This window comes from Cryptomeria japonica, chromosome 9 (genome assembly GCF_030272615.1).
Source record: "Cryptomeria japonica chromosome 9, Sugi_1.0, whole genome shotgun sequence".
Taxonomy (NCBI): Eukaryota; Viridiplantae; Streptophyta; class Pinopsida; order Cupressales; family Cupressaceae; genus Cryptomeria; species Cryptomeria japonica.
The window spans coordinates 339,478,649-339,494,783 of NC_081413.1; the positions used below are offsets into that span (position 1 = coordinate 339,478,649).

General features: G+C 36.2%; 1 protein-coding gene across 2 annotated transcripts in view; it reads right to left on the reverse strand.

Annotated features, from left to right (window-relative positions):
- The window catches only part of LOC131029718 (EH domain-containing protein 1), a 62,348-nt gene that overhangs the window by 28,377 nt on the left and 17,836 nt on the right, over positions 1 to 16,135 (reverse strand). For both annotated transcript variants that reach the window (XM_057960339.1, XM_057960338.1), the window contains exons 3-7: positions 5,452 to 5,520; positions 5,298 to 5,355; positions 5,059 to 5,111; positions 4,907 to 4,949; positions 4,716 to 4,777 (exon numbers count right to left, since the gene is read on the reverse strand). In XM_057960339.1, the coding sequence (XP_057816322.1) occupies positions 4,716 to 4,777; positions 4,907 to 4,949; positions 5,059 to 5,111; positions 5,298 to 5,355; positions 5,452 to 5,520 (285 nt within the window). The remainder of the gene's footprint in view (positions 1 to 4,715; positions 4,778 to 4,906; positions 4,950 to 5,058; positions 5,112 to 5,297; positions 5,356 to 5,451; positions 5,521 to 16,135) is intronic.

Here is a 16,135-nt window from a genome sequence, read left to right on the forward strand (position 1 = left end):
AATGGCAATACAATGCTCCTGTGGAAAAGGCTAGAGAGGGCATTTTTGAAGGGAGTTCGACAAAGTTTTTTGTGGAGATGTTGAGGCTAGTTGGAGACAACCAAAAGCTCTAAATAAGAATGTTGTGATCAATGAGATAAACTTTGATTGCATTCCTTCTACTCCTAGGATGTTTTGTTGCTGTAATCAATAAATAAACTATCATTGTTTCTGTGAATTGTTTTGTGTGACTTTAAATTGGTTTGGCTGCTAAATCCTAACCGTCTGATAAGATTCTCAGGGTTAGAATGCATCAGCATATGGTTGTTGAGAGTTTGTAGTATAGACATTTTCATCCTAAGAAAATTAATCATAAGTTTGATGTGTGTTCCTTCCCTAATGTGCCTGGGTCTTTGACAATCTAGTTCCAAAAATGGGTTCTCAAAGTTGGTAAGCATCTAACGATTCCTACATACAGGAACTAAAGTTGTTTATTTGGACACCCAAGAGAATAGATCAGAGCTCCCTGTAACGGCTGCTTCTTGAAAGCCATTGGGCAATTTTTGCACTTAAGAACTGTGTCAATTCTTCTCCCATATGTGGTGGGTGAGCTTGGTTTGCAAGACTCCAACACTCTGCATGTTTAATGGAGGCTAAGGCAACAAAGTAACATTATATTCAAAACTTGAAAGTTGCAAACTTTCAAAACAAAGAAGATGACCATTTGGTTTCCACATAAATCCTCATCATTTCTTGAACAAAATCCAAGAAGATAAGGCTAATTGTGGTTCCAAAAACAAACATACAGGACATGAGACTAAAGGTGAAAGATTGTGTTTGGATGCAATGAACACCATAGGTAAGGGATGCAATGGATTATAAGGCTCTTCTTTCCCACAAGGAATGAAGAAAGAGGATGCTTGCAACCAAAGTTGCATGGAGACGGATACAGATACAAATATGGATATGGTATCGGATATGGATACGGCCATTTTTTAAGACCCCCAATATGGATACGGCTGGATACGTCATTCATAAAAAACACACACATATATTTAACACAATTTTCTAAGTTATTTTAGGAGATTTTCCTTACTTCAAAGGGGCTGTATTGGATACGTATCCATTTAGGATACGGGAACGGATATGAGGATACGCGTGCCCAAGGAGGGACAAAGCTAGAGCTGGTGGTTATCAAATATTTTGCTAAATAGTTCAAAGAGATTATTTGGTTTCATAGATTGCTAGGACTTTTATGTTTCTTCAAGAAGTTGACTCTCTCTTTTCATTTATATGTATTTAATTTTGTTGATCGTTTCTTCATTCACAAAAAAAAAAAGAATAGTATATAATTTATTTTTATATAATATATTAATATATTTATTATGTATTAAAAGATCTAAAATGAATATTTTTATAAATATTGATTAATTTATTATATGAGTTTCACATTTCATATGATATATAAATAGTATTAGAACTTTAGAGGGGGATGTCTATCGGAAAAGCCTTAAGGGTTTGTGCTTTGAATATAAGATCTAGCAAAAAGGTGTCTAATAACCATGGAATGGGAACTTTAGCTGCACTTACTAGAGGAGGATGAAAACCAAACAAACCACTTTGGTAAAGATTGTGTGGATCACTTTGATGAATGGCTGTCTACCTTCCCTTTTGTGTCTCATAGCAACCAGATCACTTTGGTAAAGATTGTGTGGATCACTTTGATGAATGGCTATCTACCTTCCCTTTTGTGTCTCATGGCAACCAGATTTGGAAGGGTGTGGAGCGAAGAAAGGTGATCTTGCACTTGAATCTATTTTGGCTCCACCTAGTACTTCTTTAGCCATCGAAAGGGTGGTGCTATGTCAAGATTCGTGTAAAGAGAGATTGATTTATCAAGATTGCAAAAATGTTGGGAACCCCTTTCATGTGTGATGCAATTTCTGTCTCTTTTTGCTCTCACGTGTGGGGATAGGTCGCCAATCAATTATGATTAAAGGATCAAATGGTTCTCTTTGGCTAATGGCTTCTGATAAAATCATAAAAGGGTAGGTTCCTCTCATGTTTCTTCCTTGAAGCCAATGGTGCCTGTTGCAATTGTTGTGAAGGAGCTAGACAACTGTGCTCAGCAAGAGCATACCTGTGGAGCAATTGTGCTTGCTTTAGGGGATTATCCCTTTTTTTCTGCCTGACAGAAGATCACTCAATGTGGATCTGTCCTAAGAGAATGTGGTTGAATTTTCTATATCACAAGAAACTAAATTTTTAGGGGCAAGTTTGTGGGAAAGGCTATGAGCAAGAAGGCATTTTCCAAATGGATGGTTGTTCCTTGGCCAAATATTCCTTCCTTTGCCATCAACTCTCTTGAAGAGCTTTTTCCTTCAATAGTTTTATTCACCCAAATACAACAAGTGTATTTGGATACAAGGGTCATGGTTTCATGGCAGATTTGGGCACTTTTTACACCCTTAGCAACCTTTTTTCAATCTTAGGAAGGTCATTTTTTCAAGTGCTTCATCCTAGATTAACATCTATCAGCTTCCATTCGTGTGCAGATCGATTGAAATGAATCAGTTGTTTGTGAAATGAATTGGCACCTTTGTCAAGTTGAAACACGAATTGGGATGGTTCTTGTGGTAGTTTTTCCAAGGTTTGGGTGTTCATGAATCTCTCTCACCCAATCTTTAGGTTGATGCAAATTTGATCTTTGTCAAATTTGAGGTTGCAACATGTGGATTGCAAAGGAATTCTATCCAAATGATGTAAATGAAATCAATTTAGGCATAGAAAGCCAAAGTGATCTTCTAGTAAGAAGTATTCAGTGGGTGCCAAGGAAGGAGAAGCCAAGTGGGGATTTCATTTGGAGGGAAGGTTGACAATGTGGATTTCAAAGGAATTCCATTCAAATGGCTTTTAAAGGCAACCAAGTTGGGCATGGATGGTCAAAGTGGTCTTCAAGTAAGAAGCATTCAGATTTGGTTCATTAGAGGGTGCCAAGGAAGGAGAAGCCAAGTGAGGATTTTGTTTGGAGGAATGGCTGACAATGTGGAGCTGTTGTTTGATCCATCTTTAATGCAGCCTCTCGGTTCTAGTATCAATAAGATGTTTGGTTCATGTATCTTATGACTCTTGGTTCTTGTTTTATTCTTTGTTAATCTTTTCATTTTGTTTGTGTGCTTAATTGAAGATTATATTTTCTGGTATCTGTTTAAAGTTTGGGTGTCTATTTACATCCTACAATTAGATTGATCCAGTTTGATGTTTGGGTGTCGATTTACATCCTACAAGTAGATTGATCAATTTACATCTTTCATGTGGGTAAGGGCCCAATAGATTCCCTATATTTAATCAAAACAAATCAACAAACTGTAATCATCTCACCAATAACCCTAGTTTAGTGTTTGGCTGTCAATTTACATCCTACAAGTAAATTGATCCAATAGATTCCCTATATTTAATCAAAATAAATTAAATGAACTGTGAGTTCCTCAACAAAAAACCCAATTTGGTGTTTGGATGTCGATTTACATACTAAAAGTAGATTGATCCATGTTCTACCCTTTGGCCCTTGGGAAGTATATGTAATTCACTGGCAATTCTATAGATTGCAATCCATTCTGATTTAGCGAACTACACTTAAATCTCCAAATCTTTGATACCAGAATACACCTTTTGCATTTTACAAGCTTTTGCCTACCTTATCACCAAAATAACAGTAGTCAACTTATCTCAGACTAGTAAATTACACAATCACAAGTCACCTAGATTAATTCATTTGGATCTTTTTAGGTTCTTTTCAAACATATGTGGATATGCAACCTTCTCACTTTTAAGATTTATATCTGTGGTGATTGTGTGGATCACTTGTTCCCCTTTCTCAGAATATTCTTAGGAACTGCAAATTTTTCTCGCATACACAGAGTATGCTTCCCTTATAGCAAGAACTTCCAGAAACACATCAAAAAAGTATTTGTACTGATATTCCTGGACAAGAATCCCTTTAAATTCAAAATCTAAATTGTGCAACAAATCATAGGGTAGGATATTAGGAACATGCATAGAACAATAACCAGAAGAAATGACAAATATGGAAACTCCAAAGGTCTAAATAGAAACAGCCTGTCTAAGAATCACAAAATAGAAACGGAAGTCAAACAATTATCCATAAATCCACCAACAATTTTTCACAAAGTTGAGAGTTCAAGCTGAATTTCAATGATTTCACTTTTCCCTCCAAAATCTCCTAGTGAACTCTGTTTTACACCATTAACTTCAAACAACTACTAACTATAGACAAACCATAGAAACAGCATTCAAAAGTCATCAACAACTCCTTGAACTTCTGGAGTGAAATTTCCAAAAGTATATTCAAAAAGCACAGGTTTCAGAAGATATAAAACCCTAAATTTTATCAGCCATATTGCAATTCAGGATCCACTCCTTAGCAATATTTCATTGAATTTCAATAACTTCAAGCAAACTAGGCTAGTTAATATTCAACAACATAATAAGAATTAAAGTCAAGGCCAAACAAAAACAATTTCACCCAAAATTAAAATTCAGCGATATGAAAAAAATTTTAGGCTAAAGTAAAATTGATGTTGAACAGGAAACAGCATTAAGCCACTTTGATCATTCCTGACAACATGAACAGCTATTTTAAGGAATCATCCATTTTCACACATTGCAATAGCAAGGCAAGACCCAGGAAACATTCAGCTACCAAAAATATCTACCTTCTTGGTTGATTTAGATGTAAACCACTGAGCTGATTCTGCTTGTAATTGGTTTGATGAACCTGCTAACACCCAGTGGAGGTTTAGAGATACATTTAACAAACAAGAATATAGGTCCAAACTTTTAGTTCTTGAAATGGCAAATCAGATTATTACAAATGCATATCCAAATAGCAAAAGCATAACCTTACCATTTGATTCTGCTGCCAATTTTAATGGTGATGATCTGCGTCTCTGTATGTTTCCAATGCAGCATGTAATATAGTATTCAGCACTAAGCACAGAATGGAAATAAATCTAATTGGACAATGAAATAAGAGCAAAACTTGAAGAAAAGGCATACAGATAAGAGCTCATCCAACCCTTCCATTGCAGGAGGACTGATATTCTCCACCTCTGATTTTTAAATAATATATTCACCAACCCAACATTGTCAGTATACAGGGGAGAGACAAATATAATAGCTAATGAATGAACATCATATCCTATTATGCTTAAAAAATGTTATATGAGAATACCATCAGCATAATGTGACGACAGGAATAATTCTAGAAACTTTCAGGACCTCTGTAGAGTTTTTACCTGTATTCTTAAGAATATCAGCAGTGACCTCAGTCCCTTTCTGAGCTAAAGATATTATCTGTTTAATACAGGAAGAAGTTAATAAGATGCAAATACTATTCAAGTTTAAAAAATTTAATAGATGCTAAAACAAAAATCAATGTCTAAGCTAAACCTGCATTGCTGTAACAAACTCCTTAAAGCCAAGAAATCCCTGCCGTTTTGAATCAGCCACAGCCCACACCTTTGCAAACAAAAAAGCCAAAGATCAGTGTCAAATTTAGAGCACTTAACAACAATTGCTTGTATTGTATATGCATACCAATTGCCAAGTTTCAAATACAAGAATTGCTAGTATATGCATAGCAATGACCAAGATCCAAATGCAACAACAATCACTTGTACATGCATGCCAAATTGTCAAGATTAAAATACAACTGCTAGTATATGCATAACAACTGCTAAGGTCGAAATACACATGTTCCAAGGAAGGCTACTATTTCAGTGGACCATGATTATCAAATCATTAGATGTGCACCCTGTAACTGGGAAATTTCAGTATATTATAATACAATCCATAGGCTTGACACCAATGCATTGATTAATGATATAAGATTTCCACAAACCATAATATTAGTCTATGCTGAATTTCTGGATTAGATTGTGGTTTTGATTTTTGCATCAACGTTTCGAATCACACTCCGTGATCCATCATCAGGATAGTAGAGAGAGCTAGGAGGCAAAAAATATTATAAACTCATTTTTAAGTGCCATTTATATAATATTATAAACTCAAAATTTGAACCAGTACAGTAGACAAAAAAATTTCCAGTTGCAGTGTTTTTTCAAATTAAATTTGCACCAAGTATAGCTGAAGTCAGATAAGATGATAAAAGGCATCCAGTCCAAGTGTCGTATCAGTTGTGCAAAAACATTTGAACTGCAAGAGCATCCAATCCAACTGCCATATCAGTTGTGTGAAAACATTTGAACTAAAAAAGCACTGCAAAATATTGAGTTATTTACACATTATTAGAATGCTACTGCTTGAACATGCGTGAAATCTGAATTCAGCTCTAAACTTATAATGCACATGAATGATACGGTGTATGCCTTATAAATGTTATCATATGATTATTTAAAATTTCCTTTATTTAAAAGAAAACTTGGTATAACATAGATTAAAAGATCTCAAAGATTTTAGTCCCCTACCACCCCCTAAAATATGGCCTCCCCTAAAACTTGGTATGAGCATTTGGAATTTTCCTATTTTAAAAAAATTCCTTTTATTTGAAGAGAAAACTTGATGTAACATAGATTAAAATATCTTAAAAATTTGGTACCGTCACCCCCTAAAATATGGCCTCCCAGAAATACATCCCTCCATCTCCCTTGTCGTCCCTATCCTAGGAATTTTTTAGTCCCAAAGATCTTAGTCCCATTCTGTGTGAATGCTATGCACACTCTTTGTGTCGCCTATTAAAGCTGCTCTCTCGACAAAGTTACAAACATGTCTGCATGGAACAAATTCAGAAATACCTCGCCTTTCAAGATTTTATAGATCAATCAAATATTACTCTGTTGCTGATTTGTTCATTGTTCTCATTAAGGATGGATAGGCATACGGTGAGGTGTTAGGGTGCATCATGGTCTTCAACTCTGCCTATCTCCAAATCCAACAGAGAAATTTGGATTAGGATGGGAAATATTTAAAATATAAAATTTTATTAGAAAATTGAAATGCGGCTTCATAAAAATGTTATGAATGCAAAATGTTAACATAAACATGTGTAAATTTCAACTTATTGTTGAGCAGAGCAAATTAGCTGGGACATGAATTTGTAGACAAATAAAAAAATTATTTAAAATAAAAAAATTATTTAAAATAAAAAAAGTTCAAATTATGAGACAAACTCAGCCCCTCTGAAAAATCCAGATCCAACAGATTAGGGCCAAATCCAAAAGAATTAGCTAACTATGAATGCCATAGAATAGTACCAAAGAGGATGCCCTTTTAAAGTAGTTTAAATTGAATGTCGCATAATAAATGTAGCATGGTATGAAGGTAAGAGATTATTCATATGATATAAGAAAAAACAGAGATAACATGTTCAAATATGACTATAATCTGACACAAACTCGTCAGGTTTCTATAAAATAAAAAAAAGTTCAAATTATGAGACAAACTCGACCCCTCTGAAAAATCCAGATCCAACAGATTAGGGCCAAATCCAAAAGAATTAGCCAACTATGAATGCCATAGAATAGTACCAAAGAGGATGCCCTTTTAGAGTAGTTCAAATTGAATGTAGCATGGTATGACGGTAAGAGATTATACATATGATATAAGGAAAAACAGAGATAACATGTTCAAATATGACTATAATCTGCTGACACAAACTCATCAGGTTTCTATAAAGTAAAAAAAGTTCAAATTATGAGACAAACTCAGCCCCTCTGAAAAATCCAGATCCAACATTAGGGCCAAATCCAAAAGAATTAGCTAACAATGAATGCCATAAAATAGTACCAAAGAGGATGCCCTTTTAGAGTAGTTCAAATTGAATGTCGCATAATAAATGTAGCATGGTATTGTTGTGACGTCTTCACACATCACCCCATTGCAAATGGGGACCCCCACTTCTCGCTTTTTAGAGTAGAAGTTTTGCCTAATTTCCTAGCGTTTGTCTTTGCCGATAAGAGAGTTTTTGTAGGATTGTTGGTATATGCTGCAGCTATTTGAATCTAAATCATTGTTCAATTGTTGGTGATTTTGCTCTTCAAATGTTGTCTTTGCATTCACGGTTCTCAATTCCTCCAAGTTAGATTAGAATTTTAGATTAGAATTTGTTTTCATGTTTGTTAGATTGAATGAAAGATTTGTTGAATATATTTGTGTGGAATCCTTAATCCATACCACTAGCCTCTTGCCGTTGGTAAGTGTGCCTTGTGTGGTCAACTGGAAATTTGAGTAAGCTTAACTTCAATTATTATGCGTCCCTTGACAAGCGTCAACTTGGATGGTGTCAACGTTTGATGGTAATAGTTTGAAAATCCACAAGTATACCTTAGATGATTGCACTAAGCTTGTGTCAATACCTGTGTTTGTGAGACCTTGCCTAGTTTGATTCCACTAAATTTGTTCATCATTTCCTACATTCCTAGGCTTAGAATAGATTTCCTGAACCCTATTCCTTTTGCCCATTTTTTAGTTAGAAATTAAGTCCGGAGCTTCATTGCCAAATCCTAAGTTATCGGCATACCTATCCTGATCCATGATAAGATTGAGCATTCATGTAAAACGTAAGTCCCCTTGTGATTCCAGCATTATCACATCAAACCACTGAACTTATCCACAAGTCAAGACCTGACATTTCGTAACCTTGGAGTTGTCTCATTTGATCACAAAGCATAGCATATGAGAGACTTTGTTCAAGAGAGGATAAGATACCTTGGTATTTTATTCTGTGTTCGCATGTGCATAAAAAACACATCAACGGGTATGAAGGTAAGAGATTATTCATATGATATAAAGAAAAACAGAGATAACATGTTCAAATATGACTATAATCTGACACGAGCTCATCAGGTTTCTATACATTCCACCTTGTCCAGAAGCCTTCCACATTTATAGAATTGACATGAGTTTACGAAAAATTTAACACAAAAAAATAACAACTATTTTATTGTGCCCAAATAATGTTTACAACCCCAAAATAAGATGGTTATGCATCCTCTATTTATAACATTATGATAGAGATGGAATTTAATAGTCACAATTCGCTACCTCCCAATATGGCGAGATCATCTTGTTAATCTTAGTAAACTCAATTAGGCAGATAGACATGTAAAGATGTTTGCTTGATGAACTAGGGCTATCTCTTAGTCTTATAAAGATGCACACTATTATCATGCCCCTGCCACACTAGGCTTAGCAGCCTTAATAAAAACAAGTTGCCACCTTTATTAACAGTAAACCTGGGTGACAGTATATTAGCAATTCAAGGCGCCAACCTTATAAATAAGTCTAGGCAAAAAATAATAACAATAATAGCTATCCAATGTGAGGGGCCGACCCAGTTATAAAAGAAAGGTGTAATTATCATTGCTGGTTAGCAATTTCCCTTGAGTAATATTAATTACCATTTATCCCTAGCAGCGACTAATTATGGTATACTAAGCAGCGAAGGGCAGCAATTGCAAGGTGAAAGGGCAGCAGTTGCATAAGTTGTATTTTTTCAAAAAATAAGAGTTGTGTAATGTACCCTTTTGGGAATACCCTAAACTTTACCCTAGAATCACAAGTTCAAAAAGAACAAGAAATGTAATATAGTTAGAGATATAACTTTACCTAAAAAAACGCTTAAGACAGACAGATCCTGGTTCAGATCCTGCAATCAGGTAAGACAATAATCGAAAATATAATTCATAAAATCAATCATTTCTACTAGGGTTAAAGAACATATATTCATAACCATCTTAATTGAAATAAATCATATAATATCTATAATTCATTATTGGGATTCAACCATAACAGGGCTTGGATGAGGAGATATGATAGAGTGCCTGAAGCAATCCTCACACCAAGACCAAGAGCGAATATACCATCCCTCTTGGCCCCATGTGGCAGTCCACCATTCATCCCTCACGAGGTGGTGTACTTAGTGGGGAAGCTTGTCTCTGCCCTCCCTATTTGTGCCACCTTATCTACCTTCCTATGATTGAGACTTCTTTAAATCCATTCCAACAATCAACCATGGTAGAGGTTGGGGAGGAAACCACAATAGGTTGCCCGGAGTATCCTTCCCATCTAAAAGCCCAAGAGCGGACTTTATACCCCTTGGCCCACATATAGCACACGTCAGTCATCCATCATGGGGTGGCCTACATAGAAGAGGATCTGATATCAGTTCTACCTCCTTGTATTCCCTTCCTGTTGCTTGCAGTAGTTTGATGAATAAATTAGGAAATCTAAGAGAGTAAAATATATTATCATATTGCATACATCCATATAAGGGAGATTACATATCAAATATACTATTATATTATCTACACCTTATTGCCTTTGTCATTATGTGAGGAATTATCTCTAAAACATCACCATATTGCATAACACAGATGAATAAGATTGCTACTGTCTGCAATATGTAGTAATCCTCTGATCTGATCAGTTTATATGCTTGATTGCTGCTGATCTGTTGTCTTATGAGCACCAATATTGCTAGGATCAGTTGCTTCCTAATTATCAAAGTTGCATGGACACGGATACGGTATCGGATACGGATACGGTATCGGATACGGATACGGCTATTTTTTGAGACCCCCAATATGGATACGGCTGGACACGTCATTCATAAAAAACACATACACATATATTTAACACAATTTTCTAAGTTATTCGAGTAAATTTTCATTACTTCAAAAGCAATATAGACACATAATTTTACATAAATAATGATAAGTTGAATTAACATTTTATAATATGCAAAAATAGAAGAGTTGCATTGGAAGATAACCCAGAAAATGGGTCACTGAAATAGAAAAACATTTCATTTGTCTTTCTCATTTGGTGTAGGTTTTGTTAATACCATTTTTCTTTTAAAAATGCATTAATGAAGTTTTTTAAAATTAAATTTAGGAAGATTTACGTCAATTTTTTTTAAAATCAAATCACATTAGTATTTAGCATGGTTGGAAATCTAGGATTTTTGGGCATGCGTGGGTACAATATTCGACGTGTATCTGGGCTGTATCGGATGCATATACGTTTCAGAAACGGGAACAGATACGGAGAAATGCGTTCCTGGGGAGGGACAACGGAGTTTCCGGCAACACTGCCAATTATTGATTTTCATCTTTGGTAGATACAGATGTTATTCTATTTGATGCTCCCCATTTGGAGGTCGATATGCCACTTATATATCTCTTCATTGGGTGGAAGGAAATGTCTCTTCCCACGGGTATCCTCCTTAGAAAAGCGGCGATCCTTGATCATTTGTCCTTTGCCTCTAACAAATAATAATTAAGGTGATCGCACCTCATCAAGGATTATTAATAGCACTTGTTAATGCACACAATTACTATCATTTCCTTAATCCATTCAATGTCATGCTAGCTTGGACACGGATCACTGCACTGTTGTTGATGTAGATTTTAAAAGGATCGCTGCCTGCATCTTCTCTTATAAGAAAATTGTGAAGTCTTATGATTAAGACGATTTTTTGTGTGTTGCCATCTTCTTATTATCTTAGCTGCTCTTTAATTGTTACTTTTTGACTTATATGTAACCGCAGCTTTATAACATAATAAATTGCTGCCTTAATGAACATTAATTCGCTGATCCTTAACATATATACTGACACATTGGTCTCTCCTTAATAAAGTCTTTGTCTAAGTATGGTTGTATAGTGATCACTGTGTTAATCATCTTATGCATCGGTGCAGGGTTAGTTCATCTAATAGGATAGAGTCAGTCTTGGTCTAAACGCAACCACAAAAAATTGTGAAGTCTTGAATAAGACAACTTTCTCAATTTATTTATTTATTTCTAATGTGGTATTGAATATTATCATTATGTCCATTATGAGATGATCAGGGGCATGACATTGTGACCCTTCCCACCTTGGAGGGTATAAAAGGAGGAAGCCTCATTTGAGGAAGGCATGTAATGAAAGAAGTAAGAATTGGGAAATAAGACACCTATTTGGGAATAGAAATAAAGTGAGAATTGAAATAAATCAGACTATAAAAAACATAAGTATATATAAAAAGAAATAAATTAATTTAGAATATAGATTGAGAGCAGCAATAAATGTATTTCAGAAATAAGTTATTACAGCCATTTGAATAAATCTATGGATTTCATCAAGAAATATAGGATAAATAATTATTTAATTAATTTCCATCAGCAATCATGTTTGGAATCAATGTAAAATGTTTATAGGAAGATATAGCAGTACCGGTCTTCCTTCATCAAGTACGCCACCCCGAGATAGATGGACTGAAGGTCCAGCCATACTTGTGGGCCAAAAAGCCGAATGACTCGGAGGCTCGTTACGTGCCCTTGGTCTTGGTTGAGGAAGACAGTCTCCCGACATCCTATCAAGCTTTTTCATCGGATTCCTAATATGGTTGACTTTGGGAATAAGCTATGAAATAGATATGAATGACTTTAGGATACTTTGATTTTAATAAAGATTATTTGTATATGATCTAGATTCTTGATATTAATGCTTTGATGTTAATTAATATTGTTCATAAGACCTAAATTAAAATTTTCTCTAAATTGGCATTACAATTATGTAATTGTATTATAGAATTCTATTTGTAAATGAATTGCAGCTGTTGGAATTGATATTTTTGGGCAAAATCCAATATACCCCAGAAGGGGACATTACAACTATGTCGACTAATGATTTGGATATTCATTGAATTATCCCCATTTAAAATGCACGGACCCTAGAAAGGCATATGCACCAACATACACCTTTAAGATTACCATGGAGCATCACAGTTAGGAGGAACTATGCACTGTCCTCCACTCATTGACAACTTCCTTCATCCCACACCATAGTCACATCATACATAGACAGCAATGGAGCAGCAAACCAAAAATATAAATGGAATTCAATTACAGAGGTTTAAAACAGGAAAAAAACAGCAAATTAAAAGCATTCATTAAGAATGGAAAAAGGTAAAAATTTTAAGGTTTTATAGACAAATTAAAGATACTTGTAAAAACACAGAAACAAAACTACAAATGTTAGAGGGCTGTATAGACAAAAACCCATAGGCTGACTGAAAAAACTGGCTTTTTTAATTAGACACTATGAAACACCTTTTTTCAATTATCCACTTATAATAATACACATTTTTTTCAATTACCTGCATTTTATTCACTATTTGACCTGTTGTTGGGCCCATATACAATTTTCATTCCATATGCGTCCCTGTACGAAGTCGTGCTTGTCTAGTTCATCGGTCAAGAACTTGCTTAAATTTTGCTCTTGTCATTCGGTCCTTGTTAGGTTTCACTGTGTTGAACTTGAACCTTTTTGGTTCAAGGTTCAAAGTTCAACGGGCGTTGTTTCGAGCGTCTTTCTTCTCCGCACAACTTTAAACTTTGCTAGTCTTGTCGGCATTTCGCATTCTTTGAACCTTGAACTTGAACCTTTTTGGTTCAAGGTTTAAGTTCAACATTCGTCATGTTAATGTCTTTTTGTGATGGTTGCGCAAGGCTCTGAGTTTTATGTTTAGGTTCTTTGGAAGGCGTGTGACTTGCCACGTGGTGATGGCCCAGACGTTCAGAACACGAAAGACGGCCGTCGAGGGAAGGAATATTCTTTTTCTAATAATTTGAAATCTGCCATTTATGGCAAGTATGTGTGAAGATCGGCTATGTCAGAAGAGAAGTGACTTAACGGTTAAGGCGTACCTCAGTGTAATCATTTCAAAGTAACTTCACACGAACAAGGAGTAATGAAGGCAGCTTTAGTAATGATGGGTAAGATTTTCTCCGCTTTAGAACTGAGTAGTTGTCTCATCGGAATTATTATTTTCGTGAGAAGATTTTGAGAAGGAGTTTTCGGAGTGGGAAAATTAGGCAGCGATAGAGGGTTACAGAGAGCAGAGGAAGGTATGTTCAACAATTTTCTAAATTGCTGCAGTTTGTTTTAAAAGATCTGGGTGTTCTTTAGCTGCTTGTTTTTGTTTTCAATTTCCTTCTTCGCCTGGGATTGATTTGGGGAAAATCACGAACCAAAATATGAGGCTTGTTTTACCCAAATTGGTGAGCTCGTCTTCCCTTGTAAGCTCTTTACCGGAGTTGGGTGACACAGCCCTGGTTCAACTAGATTTAGAGGTTTTTCTGGAGAGAGTAAAGAATTCAACCGCGGACATGATGAAAGATGTGGCTCAGAGCGGATTATTAGAAGCCGCCGCCTTCCCCACTGCTGCTCCCTGCCCAGAGTTAGTCTTAGAATGCATGAATCATTACGACAAGGGTAATAGGTGCATAAGGAGAAATGATGGTGAAGTCTTGTTGTCTATTGACAGACAGACGGTAATGGCAGCTATGGGTATTCCACACCGAGAACCCTATGAAGACTGGACCATTGGTAAATCTTACGGGATCTTCTCTGAGAAGAAGCAATATTATAGAACAGTGATTGCCCGGAATTGGCTTGTAAAATTCCAAAAAGGGGGCTCGAGGCTACCGAGACCTTTAACTCGTGAACATTTAATTCCAACAATCCAGGATTTAGTCATACTGCTAAGCGGGGTGAAGGGTAATTCTCACTCTTTTTACTGGGAAGACTAGATGTATTTCTTCATCCAGGTTACTCTGGATAGAAATCGGTTCATTATTTGGGGAACTGTTATTGAGGAAAGATTACATGAGGGTCTGAGTAATTATCTTGGAATGTCCAATTTTTATATGTCATCCTATCTGCTATACATGCTTGCCTATGTTAGAGAGTGGTCGGGGTTGTCACATGTAAAATGGGTTCAAGGCATGAGGATTTGTGATTATCATCCTAGTTTAACTTTGAAAGGGCATGTTGATGATTATCTTCGTTGGAATGATGTTTTTGCTGGAAGGCTGACCTTTGAGTTACATGGAAATTTGCATAGAAGAATGTCCACAGAAGCAGTTGAACTCGTCAACATATATGGCAGTTTCTTCATACAGTTCAGCCATTTCACTTATTTAAGAGTTGGAGGATTTAAGGATGAACCCTTTAGACTTCCTAGGTACGTCTCAGACTCTTGCATATTGATCGAAGTATCTAGACAGCTTGCTTACGTTGCCAAAGATTATGGTGAGGACTCCGACACAAGCGGGATTTTCCCCATTGATTTAGGACATTATAGCTGTAGATCAGTTTCCAATGCATTGAACCTTGAACTTGAATTTAAAAGGTTCCATTTGAAGTCCTTTGTAAAGAGGGATAACTTTGACAGTAGGGGTTTTATTGCTCAGTATGTAAAGAAAGCGGTACCTGATCAGCATGTTCCTCAGTTGGAAGATTATTGGGAGGGTTGTCGGGATGAATTTGAAGTACAGAGAAGGAGTTGGTCAAGACTAACTTTGAAGCAAATTCATGATATGAAGTTACCCATGGATATCTCAGGTGTCATCGGCGATGATGAGGACACACTTGACTCTGAGTTTATGAAGCGGGTTCATGATGAACCTCTTCCGGAAATAGATTGGAACAAGAAGATGGGCGACAGTGTTCAGACACACACTTTCGATGTAATCCGAAGGACAGAAAATTGGCTTAGGGGTCACCATTTTCACCCAACACGAGCCACCAGCTCAAGAAACAAAAATGGGAAGAGGAGTACTGCAAATAAAATTTTTGTTGTGACTAACATTCCCGTTTCTAATGCAGGAAAAGCGCAGGGAAGGATTAAGGATGAGAAACTTAACATCGGGGTTGAGCTTTCTGTTGCTAGTCGAGTTACCAGATCGAGATATAAGAAGGGTTTCAAACCGCCGGTTTCTCACCTCATTCTAGATCTGGACCCAGAGGAAACACCGAGCAAGATGACATCCCCTGTTTCCGAAGCGGACAAGCTTTCAATTGACATAGACACTATTTTTCGGGACTCGGGAACACTTGAGATCCAATCTCATATAGACCATACCACGCCTCCCTCCTCAGCAAGGCTTCCATCCATGCCTTCAAAAGAGCTAACCCTAGCACCAAAATGGCTAAATGATTCCATCACTAGGAAAAAGAATGTAGTTCCGATTTCAGTATCAATGGAGGATGCCGTAAGTAAATGTCTGGGAAGGTCTACAAAGCCCAAAAAGTTAAAAACAGAGGCAATGATTGACTTTGATGAAAATA